General features: G+C 43.5%; 1 protein-coding gene across 1 annotated transcript in view; it reads right to left on the minus strand.

Annotated features, from left to right (window-relative positions):
• The window catches only part of LOC115645652 (serum paraoxonase/arylesterase 2-like), a 62,502-nt gene extending 44,640 nt beyond the window's left edge, over positions 1–17,862 (minus strand). The window contains exons 1-2 of the mRNA XM_030550606.1: positions 17,711–17,862; positions 7,296–7,366 (exon numbers count right to left, since the gene is read on the minus strand). Of these exons, the coding sequence (XP_030406466.1) occupies positions 7,296–7,366; positions 17,711–17,784 (145 nt within the window). The 5' untranslated portion in view covers positions 17,785–17,862. The remainder of the gene's footprint in view (positions 1–7,295; positions 7,367–17,710) is intronic.
• Between the last annotated feature and the right edge of the window lie 479 nt (positions 17,863–18,341).

An 18,341-nucleotide genomic window follows, 5' to 3' on the forward strand; every position in this document is an offset into this window, starting at 1 on the left:
GAGATTGAAAAGACTGGGACTTTTCAGCTTGGAAAAGAGATGACTAAGGAGGAATATGATAGAGGTCTACAAAATCATGACTGGTATACAGAAAGTAAGAGACTAACTTGTGGAACTCCTTGCCTGAGGAGGTTGTGAAGGCTACGACTATAACAGAGTTTAAAAGAGAACTGGATAAATTCATGAAGGTTAAGTCCATTAATGGTTACTAGCCAGAATGGGTAAGGAATGGTGTCCCTAGCCTCTGTTTGTCAGAAGGTGGTGATGGACTGCAGAAGAGAGATCACTTGATCATTACCTGTGAGGTTCACTCCCTCTGGGGCACCTGCCATTGGCCACTGTTGATAGACACGATACTGGGCTGGATGGACCTTTGGTCTGACCCAGTATGGCCATTCTTATGTTCTTAGGAAATGTTAATTACTCCTTCTCATGACACAAGAACTAGGGGCCCCAAATGAAATGAATAGGCAGCAGATTTAAAATTAACAAAAGGAAGTAAGTATTTCTTCACACAATGCTCAATCAACCTGTGGAACTCTTTGCCAGAGGATGCTGTGAAGGCCAAGACGATAACATGGTTCAAAAAAGAACTAGGTAAGTTTATGAAGGATTGGTCAATCAATGGCTATTAGCCAGGATGGGCAGGGATGTAAAACCATGCTCTGAAGTACCCCTAGCCTCTCTTTGCCCGAAGCTGGGAATGGGCAACAGGGGATGGATCACTTGATGATTACCTGTTCTGTTCATTCCCTCTGAAGTATCTGACACTGGCCACTGTTAGAAGACAGGATACTGGGCAAGATGGACCATTTGCCTGATCCAGTATGGCCATTCTTAGTGTACTGATGGAAGAAGAGGCAAGTTGGGAGATGATTGATTGGTGAGAGAAACCATTTTGAACAAAGCCTGCATCTTGTTACATTTGACATGTGCTTTTAGAGGGTTTTCACTTTTATTTGCTTGTAACCCTTTCTAACTTTGTTCCTTTTGCTTAGCACCACTTAAGTCCTATTGTTAATACACTTATTTATTTTCATGATGAACTAACTCTGTGCGTTGTTTAGATAATAATCTGTGATGCAGTTTGTCTCTTTACAGGTGCAACAAACATCATTTCTCAGAACTGTCCAGGAGAAGGCTGGACATTTTAGGGCAGTGGTTTTCAAACTTTTTTTCTGGGGACCCAGTTGAAGAAAATTGTTGATGCCTGCAACCCAATGGAGCTGGGGATGAGGGGCTCCAGGTTTGGAGGGGGCCTCATGGCTGGGGTCGTGGATGAGAGGTTTGGGGTGCATGAAGGGCTCCGGCTTTGGGGGGGGGCTCAGGACTGGGGCAGGGGGTTGAGGTTTGGAAGGAGGTCAGGACTTGGGGTGCAGGCTCTGGGATAACAGGTTTGGGGTGAAGGAGAGGCTCCAGGTTTGGGGGGGCTCAGGGCTGGGGCAGAGGTACGGGAGGGGGTCAGGGCTCTGGGCTGGGGATGCAGGCTCTCAGATGGGGCCGGGGATGAGGGAATTGGGGTGGAGGAAGGGGTTCCAGGTTTGAGGGGGGGCCTCAGGCGCAAACTTACCTCCAGTGGCTCCCAATCAGCGGCGCAGCTGGGGTGCAGAGACGGGCTTCCTGCCTGTCCTGGCACTGCAGACCATACTGCATCCCAGAAGCAGTCAGCAGCAAGTCCAGCTCCTAGGCGGGCTCCTCAACAAGCAGGTCCGCACAGCTCTTGCCAACAGGCACCACCACTCCCGGTTCCCATTGGCCAGGAAGCAGCCAATGGGAGTGCAGAGCTGGTGCTTGTGGTGGGGGCAGAACGTGGAGTCCCATGGCCCCCCCACTTAGAAGCGGGACCCGCTGCTGGCCGCTTCCAGGATGCAGTGTGGTGTCAGAACTGGTAGGCACTAGCCTCTCTTAGCTAGGCAGCACCACGGACAGGACTTTTAAAGTCCCAGTCGGCAGTGTTGATCAGAGCCGCTAGGGTCCCTGGGTGCTGAACAAGGTGACCCAGTGACTTACACGCTGCAATGCAATACTGGGTGGCGACACAAACTTTGAAAAATACTGGTTTAGGGCACACAATTTTGGGGAAATTCAGGACTAGGAATGTGTTGGAGTTATCTAGTTGGTTGTAATCCAGGCTGGTGGAAGCCAAAGTGAGGATGTAGACAGGCTGTTGGGATCAAAGCTGCTGAGCCAGGCCTATGTAAGCACACAGATGCTCCGGGTGTGACCTACATGCTTGTGGCCCAGGGTGGGAGCTACAGCAACAGAGCATTGTGAGGCTCCCAGAGTTATGGGTAAGTGGTGACAACCCCCCACTGGTCCTGGATTGCACCCCTGTATCCTGACCAGACTGTCACAATCACTTTCTGCAGTGATGAGTACCCTAGAAATATCTACTACAAAGGTCCTTTCTTCCTTCTTCCGTCAGGATATGGAATTATTTTGTACTTGCACCATACTACAGCATAGATTATTAGGGTTGGAAGGGACCTCAGGAGATCATCTAGTCCAACACCCTGCTCAATGCAGGACCAATCCCCAAATGGCCCCCTCAAGGATTGAACTCACAAGCCTGGGTTTAACAGGCCAATGCTCAAACCATTGAGCTATCCCTCCCCCTATGTTAAATGATACTTCAGATTCACCTGCCTGAGGATATGAAATGCAATTCCATCATGTTTCTGAGAATAATGTACACAAGTTAGACAAAGCAATAGGTTGTTCATGAGGAGAAACTCCTAAGATAATTATTTCCATGAATTCTTAATTAAGAGACAGAAATATGAATAGAGCTAGGTAAACAATTCACAAATGATCACTTATTCAAATGTACTCTTCTCTTTATGATACACACAAACAACTCATGATTTTTTACCAATGTGTTCACTATTTGCAGTTGTTCAATGAATTGCTTAAACTAAGCATTGTTTGCCTATGAGTTATTCACAAACTGTCAGTTACAAGTACCTGATATTCATACTGCACAATAGGCCCACTTATAACATAGTTTCAGCTCACTAATTGACTGACGCACTTTCTTGAACAGAAGGAGGAAAATCTAGAAGAGAATATGGGGTGGTCATGAGACTTCCAAAGTTTCATGAAACTTCTTTCTGCAAACAAACATTCTCGTGAATAATTAAAAAGGATCCACCAAGAAGGGGTCAAGTAAAAGCAAAACAAATTGCAGGGTTCAGTTATATAACAATTCCTGATTTTGCCCAACTGTAAACACAAGTGGAATTTACACTTTTCCCACCCAGGATGTAGATTTCTAACAATTAAAAAGATCACCATGGACTGAAGTTTGCAATTCAGGTGTGCAGTTATGCCAACTTGAAAGACATTTGCTTTTTTTAAGAGAATAACCTTCTCCCCCTCATCCTCTCACCAAGATTAGTTTCTGACCTTTTTTTTTTTTTAAGTTGGCCTTCGAAAGCAAAGTGAACAAGAGTCTAAAAACATGAAGTGGGAAATTCTATGTGGAAAAACAAACAAAAGTGAACTAGATAGCAAAACCAAGCCTGCAGTAACTTGAAAACTACCACTGGTGAATGATTTTTAACATAATGACAACAGACTGGAAGAGCTGCTCCATTCTCCCATGTACAAAATGAGTAGTTTAAGATTACTTCATTCAGCGCCAAGATAGTCAATCAATCACATGCCCACTAAAGAGGCCAGACTGACTAGTCCAGTTTTGCAGATTAATACAGATATTACAACATTTTATTGGGGAATTTTAAGAAAAAAGATTGACATACACCTGCAAATATTCTTATGTAATTACAGTGGGACAGATCCTAAAAACACATGAGCAACATTACATGGCTGAGTTCAACCAAAACCTGAGTGAGTAATCTTATTCAGATAGGGAGAAGTGTTTCAATTTCCTGGCTTCCTTTATGAATTCCGTGGCAAAACTATGTTAAAGTAGAGTTGAGGAGGTTGGTGGTATGTCATTTCCTTGCAGAAAGCTGAGCTGAACTAAACTCAAACTTCTGAAAACTAGGAAACTTGGAGTTAAGGTTGCCCATGTCCATGCAACCTTAACTCTGCCCTCTTTCAGCAATGCCCCAATATGCCCCATTAATACAAAACCTTTACTCTGCCAGCCTCACTATTGCTGAAATGTACAAGCTCTTCACCTCTTTTTACAGCCCATTCATGCTCACCCACAGAAATGCCATCTAACACTATTAAAGGACAAAAGGAAAAGAAAATGGTTGGCAGAGTAAAAGGTATGTATGTTAACAGGGTGTGTTGGGGCACTGCTGAAAGGGGAAAAGTTAAAACTGCATAGGCAACCTTAACTGCTCATTTCCTGCTTTTCAGAAGTGTGAATTTTGCTCAACTCAACATTCAGCAACGGGATGACACACACACACCAACCAACCTCAACTCTGCGGTAATGTAATTTTTTGCCATTGAATTTCCCAGAGTTATTTTTAAATAGGAGAAATATGTTGTTGGTAGGAATTAGTAATACTTCCAGACTGCTGTCTACGCAAGTAAAGAAGTGAACATGTTCTTACACACCGTCCCCAATTTCAGTCCCCCAAAGATTCAGTGGGCACTGTGCACTACCTTGAGTAACACTTGAAAAATTGAGACCTTTTTGATTCATGTAACAACAATAGTTTGACCTCCGGCTCTGTGCAAGAAGAACCCACCTAGAAACTATTTTAAAAATGGATATTTTGGGGGACTTATATCTCCACAACTCCTAGCTCAAATGAGCCCAATTTTGGGTCACTAACCCTGCGCCGCCCACTCCTGAGGCAAACCACATTTCAAAGGAATCCAACTAAGCATGTGATTTTAGAGGACTTAGAAAGGTCAGTCTTTAAACATAAGTTGTGATGCAACCTCTACTATCTTGGTGCTGCCATTCGACTATTATTTGGGACCCCAATCCAGTGAAGTGAATTTTGGAGTGACGTTTTCAATTTCATATCATCATGCTGATTTTTTAACTTGCAGCAACTTCTTGACATTATTAGTTTGTTCTCTGTTTATACAACGTCTGCCACAACAGGGTCCTGGTCCATGACTCTGGCTCGTAGGTGCTATAAGAATACTGCTACTATTAACAGTCACCCACTGATATGTTGGAGCCACTGAGTCTGTTTCCTTGCTTTGACTTTGCTCTGAGGGCCAGCAGATGACAGGAATGCACCTGAGCAAAATGCTCAGCTAGGGTTGGGAATGTTATGACAGAGGAGTAAGGCAGATAGCTGTAACATTGTGTATTTCTCAACCACAGTCTTTGGGCAAAAGAGGGGCATCAGCATTCAGTTAATCTTCATATAAATATCAGGCTCCAAGATGTGTGTGAGGGACAGTTAATTATCTTGCTCATAAGTTAATCAAATTGTTTTTGCCATTTAGAGTTCTATTTTCCTGAACAAAATGAGCATTTTGCAAACGCAACAAGGAGTCCAGTGCCATCGGACTCCTTGTTGTTTTTGTGGATACAGACTAACACAGCTCCCTCTGATACCTGACATTTTGCAAACGGTTTGGTAAAGACTCATTTGCTTTTCCCAAATGGGAGCGAACACACCAGGTTACACTCAAAAATACCTTTTACATGAAACATTATCAAGGGAAATGAATATTCTGCCTCTTCCTCTAACAAATATGGGCTCAACTCAGAAGAATGAAATGCTTTCAAACGTAAGTTCTGCTGACCTCCCCTCCTCACTATCACATACAAAAAATTCTACTTGTGTTTGTTCAACTACATAATTTTGAGTTCAGAAAGACATTTAATCCCTGCAACAGTCAGTAAGTGAGATTTGTGAAATCAACAGTGTGACTCAGCTAGGTCAGAGGAAAAGCTGTAAAGTCCAACTGAGCCAAAGCATTCCACAAAAAATAGACAAGGGAGTTCACCATATACAGATATTAATAAGTACAACCCTGTTAGGATTTTGTTTTAGCAGCCATTAGAAAGATCCTGTTAAACAAGGCATAGGCCTAATTTTCCCCCACACACACAATAACCTAGTATTCTTCAATCAGCAAATCCACTCATAAGTGCTCTGAAACAGGAAGAGAACAAGTTAATGGCAACTTCAATATTTAAAACAGCTACACCTATTTTGACCTGGCTGATTTCAACATGTGAAATGTTTGTACAAATAAAAAAGCCATCCTTATGATGCTGAGCTCACTACCTCAAATATGAAGCAGATATTTTAACCAAAGAACATGTAGCTAAGTGGCTAAAAGCCATGAGAATTTACAATTGCTCATTTAGCTAAAAAAAAAATCCCAGTTTTCCTTGTGCACAACAGAAATATTAAATTAAGAAGACAAAATGACCACTTAATGTATACCAAGATATACAGACATGCTAAGTTACACATAAATATTGTATTTGTTTCTATAAAGAAAAGGAGATGAAGAAATTTACATTTTCATTTTCTTCATAAACAGGTCACATATTAAAATTTATTTGTATGGGACAGTGCTAAGGTCTGCACAAATAAACACGCACAAAATTAGCTTCAGTGCTTAGTATTTTCAGGCATGACCTATATAGAAAGTAATGGCAATCCCCTTTTCCTACCTTGGCTAGTCATAAGCATGGACATTCTGTCTTTCAAGTGTTATAGCTCACTTGCATATTCAGGTTAAATTATGCAATACATTGAACTTTGGGATACCATAACGTGAGAAAGGGGAGTGTGCTGCTATATGTATCTCATATACGAAATACCTTTTCTATTTCTCCACATCCACTTTGACTGGACTCTGATCTTAAAACCACCAACTCCGCCCAGCATTTTGCCAGCTTGCTTTTATCAGCACGCCAGTTAACTCTGTGCCTGTTGCTGTCTCTGAAAATCTTCACACTTGCAGAAGCTCCTGTAGGAAATGTATTACCAGCAGATAAGCATCTGAAGGTGTGTCCCACTAGCATGGCCACACCTCACCGTGTGCATTTCAAATATGCAACAGATCTTTAGTTGGTCTCTCTATCTTCATGGTATTGTGACAAAGGTTGTGAAAAGACAAACAACAATGGCAATGTACGTATACAGCTTCCCATCCCAGTACTAACCGAAACTTCCCTTCGATTCTAAACATCCAGCTGTTCACAACAGAATTTTCTGTCTGCTGACTCTTTTCTTCCCCACTGGAGTTCAGGGGATTCACAATAGCAAAAAGAGTATTTATAGGCCACCGTTATTTTTGTTTCCAGAGTCAGCTTTTTAAAACCTGGCTTTGGTGGCTGACTTCAAAGCAAAGCTCCCAATACAAAGTACTTAGTCCTATCACATACGTACCAATTCCTTTAATAAGCTGGCAGTTGGGAAGTTCCACTGGTTCCAGCTCTCTGGAGGCATTCATTTTACGTCTGCAAGAGGAAATAATACAGGTTAGTGGAACAGATCAAACTGAAATGGTGTTGACTGATATATGCCGGCTAGCATATAAACAGATTTCATAATACTATGTATTATCTGCACCATATACACACAAGTGTGCATTAAGTACAAATATTGTAACAGTGATACGGTTTAAACTGATCTATACCATAATCCTTTTCACTTATGCTAAGTCACCCATAACACCTTGCACTTACTGAAGCAGGCATTTGGCACAAGGAGATAGAATGAATATATCTTGATTTTGACAAGTTTCCTAAGTCTTAGTATAAGGTAGGAGGTAACTTCACGGACCAGCACCTGGAATATGAGTATCTAAAACAAAGATAAGGAAGGAACATGGGAACTGGGACAAACTGATGGTTTGGGTTTTAGTGACGTATAAAGGGATGTGCAACTTGTAAAATCATACAAATAATCCCAGCTGAAATGTATACCTTGGGGAGCACACTTTCTGCGTAAGGTGAATATAACACTGCTGCAGGACACCACTCTTTGGAGATTGGTATCGTACAGAACTTTTTTCCTGTACCATATTAATAAACCTGACTGACATTGGTTACATGGTCTCTTAAATATATTTCATAATGTACCAAAGCGTGGTCAAGCAATTGACTATACAATTTATCAACAGGCTAATGCTCAAAAGGTCCCCACTTACCTTTACTTTAGCTATAGAACCAACCATTTCTCAGCAAAATGCTAATGTTAAAATATAAAATAAGCATCAGAGTGGTCTTCATATATTAATCTGTATAACTGCCATAGTGCCAGATCCAAACATTAAAAAATCATGAGTAAGACTTAAAAAAAAAAAAATCACCCACAAACATGGGATATTTATAAATAATAATTCTGGAGCTTTTGTTAATCTCCTATTTGTGAGCTTTTAGAGTTCCCCCACATCATGTTTTCAAGCTTCTCTCTGAAATTATGATGGCTGGACACTTTCATTAAAAAGTACCGGAAGCCGAGATTCTCACATAACTCAATGACTCAAGGAGCTGGGACTTTAGAAAGTCATCCATTATTGTGGCATAAAACGGAAAGCATTGGGAATACTGTATAGACTGAGCAGATATAACTCTAAAAATAATTGTTGTAAACTTTGATGTCCAGAAGTTAAGCAACTCTAGCTAGATGGGTTTTGTAAAGTTACGCTTTATGCCTAAATTAAAATACTCTAGATACCAGGCTCCCATATAGGGCCTAACGCACTAAGGCACTATTTCAGAAAGAAGAGTCACCTTCTTTCCCTGCAATCCAATTATTATTTTGGGGGTCCGTTAATTCCATCCTATCACTCTTATTGCTTTCCAATGCCAAAGTATCTTTAGGGGCAGCACTCCCTGTTGGTGAATGACAGGTGGTACTATTCTTGGTACAGCATGTTTGGTCTACGACTGTTTCGTTTCCTCCTGTGCCAAACACTGAACCCTCTTGCCCCATTCCCTGCCACAAGGCCCCGCCCACCACTCACACCATGCTCCCTCGCTCGCTCTCCCCCACCTTCACTCATTTTCACTGTGCTGGGACAGGGGGTGACGGCTCCAGCTGGGGGTGCAGGCTCTAGGGTGTGGGCGGGTGTGACATTCCCTGGTGTTATCCAGACCAGTGATCTGCTAGGTCACTCTAGTCCTTGACTCTGGGAGCCAGCCTTACCCTGCTCTGCTGTGAGAACCCCCACTCCTGGGCTGTTTACGCACAGCCTCTGGCATGTAACCTGCTCCTTGGACTGTGCAATTGAATGACACTAGCCAATATCTCCGGTCCCAGACCCAACCCTAGGAACCTCCATCTTGCAGTGTCCAGTTATGCCCGCCGGATGCTGCAAGCTTATATGAGTTTGTCAATTTAAAAAAGAAATTGATATGTAGGCTTGTTTTCCCATCCATGAAGACACTGGTACCGTGCCAATTGAGGCCTTATGCTATTTGGGGATGTGGTTTAACTTGGCTGACAGAGAATCAGGGTGTTAGCAGCAAGACTCAAAATTGCCCGTGGGTGCACAAACAGATGTGATAAAATAAGGCAAGTGTTACCAGCATAACTGTGTAGCGTAGGCCTGGCTTTGGTATATAGCTAGTTACTGGGATCTGTATACAGTACAATAATACCCCACAATCTATTTTCGTATTGTCCTTCTGCTCAAGAAAACTGTTGCAAATGGCTAGTGAATCTGAGACATTTCTTTGCTGCATTACCTTTTCCTTCAGCCATAGTCCTACAATGACCCGCCGAGAATGACTGCTCTGGTCACAATTCTAAAATCAGTGACCAGAAGCCTGACCTCCTCTAAAATACCCGCTGTGTTCTTCCTACTAGCTTACCTCTATAAGCATAGGGGTCTGGCTCCATGTAAAGCTACAGGTAAGCTCTGCACTGCTGTCTTGTCTAGAAAAGAAGGCCTAGATTTCCTTGCCCTGTGGGGAGGTGTGGTTCAAGCCCAGCTGCGGAATAACCGCAGGAATATAGAAGTCTATTCCGTCATCACAGAGAAATGCTGAAGCTGGGGTAGAAAAAGGTGATGAGCAGAAATGCCGGGTCATGGGGAAGGGAGTCCAACAGAAGAGCTGGGGCTACCCCCTAATACTTGCTGCTTCTGTGCAATTCTGGCAGGGACTCCATCAGCAATCTGTAAGTAAGAGTGGACACCTCATGAGACCCAGAGGAAGGAGCCCCAGTAGTGCAGCAATGACTGGGAAGGGAGATGAGGAGGATACAGACCCCCCAGAGAGCCAGCTCTTCAGGAGACTAATGGACCCCGCCCAGACACAGAATCCATTGAGGACGGGTAAGGGAGCTCAGGGAGCTATATTAAAGCATAATTTTCTTTTTACTTTCTTCGTGGGCCCCAAATCACCTCCACTCCCTTTCAAAATGGCAGTCGAATGAGCACAGTCAGAGAATAAAAGAATTCCCTTTTGAAGTAGCCAGAGCCAGTTTATTTTAAAAATGTGCCAGCAGCAAAAGAAGAAACTATCACAGCCAGTTAGTAGCCAGCAGCTTTTGGGAGCAAGATAAAATATCCATCACCATAAATCCATTAAATGCAAACCTAAACAGATACATTCTGAAGCGATACCAGAGCATTAGAAAATGTCAAAAACCTTGCAAGCACTCCAGTTTATTATTAGTCAGGCAGACTATGGTAGAACCTCAGAGTACAAACTTTGGGAATGGAGGTTGTTCGTAACACTGAAATGTTTGTAACGCTCAACAAAACATTTTGGTTGTTCTTTCAAAAGTTTATAACTGAACATTGACTTAATACAGCTTCGAAACTTTACTATGCAGAAGAAAAATGCTGCTTTTAACCATCTTAATTTACATGAAATGAGCACAGAAACGGTTTCCTTACCTTATCAAATCTTTTTTTAAAAAAACTTTTCCCATTTTTTCCCCCAGTACTTTGCATTTAACACAGTACTGTATTCGCGCACGCATGTGTATATGTCTTCTGCTGCCTGATTGCGTACTTCTGGTTCCAAAGAGGTGTGTGGTTCACTGGTCAGTTCATAACTCTGGTGTTTGTAACTCAGATTCTACTGTACATGATTTTTATGTAAACATTGCAAATGGCAGTGCTTTGGTTTTCCAGTCCTAGAGTCTTTGTTTAAAAGGTGTATGCTGTACTTTGATTCAGGGGTAGGAAGTGGTAGAGATGGTGCTGGTAGCTCAAGGAGGGTGACTTTGCTTTGGCTTGCAGAGGAAGGCAATGGCAAGAACCTTCTCCTCTCATGGGGGGGTTTCCTGGCCATTTCTAGGAAGCGTGGTCTTGTTCTTTCTGTCACACAAGGACATCTTCTGTGGACCATCACCAACTGGCAGCATATGGGCTAGGGCCACTTTAAGCCTCCTTGAGCAGCTGTCTACCCTGGGGGCCCCTGCCAGCCTTAGGAGTGATATCACCCATGAACACCACTGTCTGTAATAAAGTTAGCAATATGTACTGCACTATCCCTACACTTATTGCCCAGGACACCCCACAGTCCTTACACCTCCAACGGCAGGCTTTGAACAGCACTCTTATGCACTCACTATGCTGGGAGTTGCTGAGCAGTCCTGAACCAAACCCGACCCTCTGCATATTTCTGTGTAAATCTTTGTCTCAAAACTCCCTACGCTTTTTCACATTGCTTTTCCTTTCTGTACTGTCTTTAAATAAGACAGATGTTGTTAGATTTATCAGCAGCCTTGGCTTGGGCATCCTTGAGAGGCGCAGCCTCCACTCCTGCTGAAAGACTGACTTTGACCAGGAAGGAAAGAAAAAATGACCAAGAAGGACATGTTCTCTGAGCTCCTCCATTGCTCAGAGCCCCATGCATGAGAGAATAGAGATTCAAGTAAATCCCTGGATTCCCTTTATGCTGGAGGAAGGACCTAGAGATGCATTGAGAAGGACCAAGAGATGCATCAAAATGTGCACAAAGACATCATGCAGCTCTACATGCAGACGCAGCTGTTACAAAACATAATGGAGCAAAATACCCAAAGACTTCCACCCAGCAGCCATTGCACTGCATGGACAATTCTATGTTCCAGGGACTATCCATCCCCTACACTCTCAAGGTACCGGCATCGCCTGCAGCAATACCTGTCCATATGGCTCAATGCCAATGATAACTGAGAACTGCACAGTAAAACTGAGTTTTGTGAAAGTCATGCTTTATTTACTGTTTCTTACAAAGCAAAACATGTGACTGCCCAAGTCAGCACCACTATTTCCAGACTCATAGCAAGTGTTTACATATCATTTAACATTCATACACAAACACAAAGTGATAGATGTGGCAATTTCCTGTAATATCCTTGAAAAACCTTATTAAGTTTAAGTGTCTTTGGAATCTGTTGTATTAAATGCAAAGATTATGTATTACTGTGGGCTGGGATTGCATGCCATCTCTCTGGAGATAAATGGGAGGTGAACTCTAGTAAATGTTATCAACTGTACTGAACAATGGGCCAGATAAGAATGAATTTTGGGGACAAACAGTGTCAAGTGTTTGTCTGGCAAATCTCTAGAGGGAGGTGAATACAAATTCCCTACTTCCAGTTATGCAAAAACTCAATCTTTTGAAGCTATGCCCTGAGGAAAGGACCATTGTCTGCTGATAATCTGTTCTCAGAGTCTAAGGTCAAAGGCACAAGCTGTAGAAGGGAAAGACTAAAGACTAATCCATGCATGGGTGGCCAGTTCTGAGTTGAGGCTGTTATGAACTTGTAGCCACAGAAAAACTCCTTAATGGGGTTTCAAGAATTGATTCTTACCAGAGCCCTCCTTGGAGTTGGGAGGTGATCTCTAGTAAGCTTATTTGCATGTGTGTAACTTTTATTGTTTTCTCTTAAAGTGAAAGCATTACAGAATAAACATACATGGTTAGAGAGGGCTGTGTGGCAACTTATAACTGCTGGCAACTACACTGCTTGTCACTTCTGGAGAGAAAGCAAAGCTCAGAAGCAGGCCTTTCAGGCAGCCTGGCTTGCTGGGAATATCAAAGCATAGGCAGAGAACTGCCTGGAAAAACCTTGGCAAGAAAGTGAGAGACGCGAGTCTCTACCCAGGGGGGAGATGGCTGATTAGTTGGGAGCCTAGAGTGGTAGCCCTTGATAGACCATGGAGGGGGAATACAGGTGCAGTTGCCCAGAACGGTGACACCTAGTCATGAGGCATCTCCAGCATCCTTTTAATCTACCAAATGCACATTCAACAGTCATCCTGCATCTGCTCAGGTGGGAGTTAAATGTTTCCTTGCTGCCATCCAGGGCTTCATCAGCCAAGGAAATAAAAGCTAGGGGAGGTCCCGAAGAGTCACATGTTGGTGGGGGTGAAATGCCAACAGTATGTGCCGGTCAGAGAAAAGTGTCCCTGACTGAGATTTTCAAAAAAAGTCCAGTATTTTTGAAGATGTGAGAGTCAAGTTCCTTCCCTGATTAGCCAATGTTAATGCTAATTGATATGATAATATCCTTGAAGCCCAGGTGGCAAATTTCGTGTGCCAGGCCATGTCAACACTAAAGTTTTGCCAGCATTTTTTCAAGTACACAGCTGTTGACATTAGTGTGTCTAGAACATGTCAAAGCTTTGCTGCCTTTGCTGATGCCATATATCCTCCGTGCGAAAGATTGCATCAGCAAAACCCACAGTGCAGGAAGGATAGGCATCCGTCAGTGAAATGTCCACCTGTGATCCACCAATGCTTGCATGAACACAGGAAAGTACCCCTTTCTGTTTATGTACTCAGAAGAAAGCTAGTGGGAGGTGCAGAATCAGAAAGTGTAGCCCATATATTGCCTCCTCTCCCCTGTTTGGAAAGCCTATTCCATCAAATTCCTCTGTTATTTCCTGCACATTGCCCAGAGTCACAATCCTGTGCAGCAGGATATACTTAATCGATTTTCCCCCACCCCACACCATAGATTTTCCAACACCAAGGTGATTGACTACTAACTAATAGCAGCCCAGAACTGCAAGTCTCCAGAGCACAATCACTAGTCATGTCTCCAGTCTCAATGCAGCACCCATTCTACTATCCCTGAGCTGGAACACTGGGGAAGCGTGGCACTCACCTCCAGGAACATGGCCTTCTGTGTCCAAAAGTGCTCTGGCCATTGCTAATCATCCAGATTTACATCATTATCCAATCCCAGCACTTGGTTCTCATTTCACAGGTACAAATGCACTTCTCCACTGTTTGTAACTGGTCAGTGAATGCCTGAAGCAACTGGGACTGTCATTCTCATTTCTGCTGCTGTAGGACTACTAGTGGTGCTAGCTGAAGTTCAGAATATAGAAGAATTACTCACTCAGTCTCCAAAACAATGAAAATTCTGTTGATCTCTTCAGCATCTATGCTTCTCCCAGCGAGATAGCAGAGAAATTGAAAAGCAAAGAGAAGACCAGAGGGTATTTTAATAACAGTGTGAAAAAAAGATTACGTGATGGAACAAAGAGAATTGTGGCAACTTGATCCCAAGTTGCCATAATTCCCTGAGAATGCTGGTATCCCACAACGCACTGCAAAAACACCCCACAAGAAAATGAGACAAACGGTGGTGTGGTGGATGCCTATCCTTCCTGCACTGTAGGTTTTGCTGATGCAATCTCTCGCACGGAGGATACATGGCATCAGCAAAGGCAGCGAAGCTTTCACGTATTCTAGCGACACTAATGTCAACAGCTGTATACTAGAAAAAATGCTGGCAAAACTTTAGTGTTGACATGGCCTGGCACATGAAGTTTGCCACCTGGCTTCAAGGATATTATCATTTCTAACAATGTCTCAAAATTTATAACTGAGAAACTGATCCTCATCTCTTTAGGAAATTCACTTGGAAATGTCTCAAAAAAATAACCTTAGTATACACTCCCAGCCAACCCCTATCCCACCACTGCAACACAAAAAATGCAACATTGAACATCCTCATGTGACTATCACAGTGTTTCTCCTGTTTCTTGCTTGAGACCTATTTCTTCTACATCTGAGGAATACAAAAATGGTTTAAAAACAACAACAAAAATTCAAAGCAATAGAAGCTTTTGAAGTACACTCTCTGCATCAAGTGTTCAGGAGAAAGTTAGCATCTGCCAGAAGTCAATGGAAGCTTTAGCATTTATGTCCGTGGACACTGGATCAGGACCTTATTTATTATTATGAATTTTTAAAACTAAAGCATAATAAGAACAAGAGGAAAATAAGTAGAGTGTCAATGCCTTTAACAATCACACATCTGAAAATACAGCAGTTCAGCTACATCAAGAATTGTTCTTTTAAGGAGTGGAGGCAAAAGTCCATGAATAGTGTGAATTCTTACTATGCTCGGACCCCACAGCAGAGATAGGATGTGAATAAGCTGCCTCCATTGCTGTAGATATTAGCAATACAGTATGATGCATACACCAATTTAATACAAAATTAATCACTTTTCACCTCCAGGAGTATTAGAAATCATGTTAAATGTGTTTGAAAAAAGACAGAGATTGATAGGACCCTTTCCACTATCATATCACCAGACCACGATGTGCCAGAACTCAAGGGATTAATGTGAACAGCAGCAAAGCTATAGAGAACTTCTTAATTTTCATTTTCTTTTGGAGTGGGAGATATTAAGAAAAAAAATCTCACTTTCCAGTCTCCTCCTTCCAGTACGTATTAGAGGAAACTAGACAGCAGTCTCAACTCTTATCTGACATACATTTCCGGTCACCAGGCAGTACTGCTGTATTAGCAAGGTTGCACTATAGCAGGCTTATAATGCAGCACATGCACACATCAGAAAAAAAGTAATAAAAATAGAATATTCACAAAGCACTTTTAGTTTGATCTGTTTCTAGCATACAACTTCATTTCACCAGTTTTCAATATTACTTCAATCCTGCTTATTCAGCTTTTGACAGGGACCTGCTACTTACTGTGCTCTGAAACAGCTCACCCAAAAAATAAACTGGGAATGCTAGAACTTTATCAAGATCCCTACAATGTGAGGCATAACAGTAGCAGTTTTTTGTTGTCAATAAATTTCCCAGTTAGTGCTCAGACTAGTGGTAGGACCAGCACTGAAATGAATTTAGTTCAAAACACAATACTTCTCTTAATACACTTGTACTGCACTCTACCCTGTACAAAAATAAGTAACAAAAAGTTTCTTTGTAATTAGCTACAATATTAGATCTAAAATTTAAATCATTTAAATGTTGTTCCTTTGAATTCTTGCAAATATTTTTACATCACTCATTATTACCAGGATAAGGACTCCATTGTCACCTAACTAGGGCTACGTCCAGACTACCCGCCGTATCGGCGGGTTAAAATCGATTGCTCAGGGATCGATATATCGCGTCTCATCTAGACACGATATATCGATCCCTGAGGGCGCTTATATCGATTCCGGAACTCCATCAACCCCAACGGAGTTGCGGAATCGACAGGGAGAGCCGCGAACATCGATCCCACGCGGTGAGGACGGGTGAGTAATCCGATATATTCGACTTCAGCTACGTTATTCACGTAGCTGAAGTTGCGTATCTAAGATCAATTTCCCCCCGTAGTGTGGACCAGCCCAAACTAATTTCACATTTACTTTTCTAGCCTAAAGCTACTAAACTTACATGGTTAGGTTTCCAGATAAGCTATTTCTGTAATATTGTATTACTAGCCTTTGCTATACGTACACTCTACTTCTAGGGTTTAATAGCTTTGATTCGTTTAGTATTCATCTCAGTACTCAAAACAACTCCTCTGAAAGTTGAAACTGCCGTGTTTCCTTACTGGAAGTATATTGGTTCAAGTTCTAGATAGTACACAAACTGGTTTGCTAGTGGCTGTTTATTCACAAGTTCTGGCTTTAAAAAAAAAAGTTATTTATTTTTGCAATCTAAGTTATTTCGCAACACAGATTTTTTTTAAATGACTACCTGATGAAATTGTATTTACCATCTTGACGGTGTGCCAACAAACCCTCAGTCATTATGACCTCTGTTGGAAGAGGAACATGCAAGTAAACAAAGCTGTCTGCTTAAGGTTCATACTTCACAGACCCCATTAGCTCGGGTTAGAAAAGGATTTGACATACCCAGCTAGGACATCAACCTACTGTAAATCTGATTTAACTGGGGCGAATATTTCTGAAGTTAGTTTCAAGCCTGGCTTAGAATGACCAATGCAAAAGCAAACAAAGCAAGCTCTCCGACTGCATCTGGAGGATAACAGGGTAGTTTACATTAAACTCTCCCTTCCTCCGACATATTCAGTGGCATTTCTATATGGGCAGGCTGCATGCCATGCTAGACAATGAGATGAACTGCAATCCCCTGGGAAGACAGACAACCACTTTTTTAAACTATGATGTAATAATCTCAGATGCTCAGCGATCCAGGCTCTACAAAGCCAGGCTCTTCTGTCTTGCACCGCTTTGCTCCAGTCAGCTTTGCACTCAGCCTGAAGCCCGCGGGCAAGCTTTGCCAGCCGATGAGGGCATGGGAGGAATGCACAATCGAGCCTTCTCTTCATGGCACTTCTGCTCTGCATGCCCCATGCAGAAGGACAAGAACTCTGGGCGATAAGGACGTGCGGGACCAAAGAGCTCCCACTAGACCGGAGTGACTTCTAATTCGCTTCCCCACCCGGGGCCGTTCCCTTTCAAGCAGCGAACGCGGGGCTGTGGACACACCCCGCCCCCGCGAGGGAAGGAAAGCACGAGCTAGACGGACAGACCCCGGGTCTCCCCAGAGCTCGCCAGTCTCTCCAGGGGACAAAGCTCCCGACGTGCCCCGGCTCGGGCCAGCTCCCTGAGACGGGGCTGCAGCCACTTACCGAAACTCCATTAGCCTCTCCCCGAAGAGGGCGGCGAGGAGCCCGGCCAGGGCGAGCACCAGCACTTTCCCCATGGCGCTGCGCTGGAGACCGGGCTGTGCCCCCCCTAGCAAACCAGGCCGGGCGCGCCCGCCTAAGAGCGAGGGCCCCAGAGCTCCGCCCCCGGCCGCTGATTGTCCACTCCCAGCTGCGAGAGCCTCGGGCCGGGCCGCTGATAGGGCCAGGGACTCCGCCTCCCGCCACGTGCTCGGCCAGCCTCGCCCTGCGCCCCGGGAGCCTGGCCGGGGCTGAGTGCCCAGGGGCTGGCAACGGGAGAGATACAAACTCCCCGAGCAGGACAGAAGGGGCAGGGGGCACTTCTACTGCAGCCTAGCTTACATCAGCCGCAGGAGAAAGACCCTGGGCTAGATTCACACAGGAACTTGGGGCAAGTCTGTGCTACAGAATTAATTCCACCCAGGTTGCATCCATGTACAGCCACCGCAGTAATTGAATCGGTTTTACACGTCCACATTATGCTCCTGGTGTCCGCGATGCACGTCCTTGCCAGGCATGCTGGCACTCATTTAACTATCATTATGTCCTGGCTTCTGAAAGGCAGCAGCGGTCGGTATAAGCAACACTGTTTCCA

The sequence above is a fragment of the Gopherus evgoodei genome, chromosome 2 (assembly GCF_007399415.2).
Source record: "Gopherus evgoodei ecotype Sinaloan lineage chromosome 2, rGopEvg1_v1.p, whole genome shotgun sequence".
In the NCBI taxonomy this organism is placed as follows: Eukaryota; Metazoa; Chordata; order Testudines; family Testudinidae; genus Gopherus; species Gopherus evgoodei.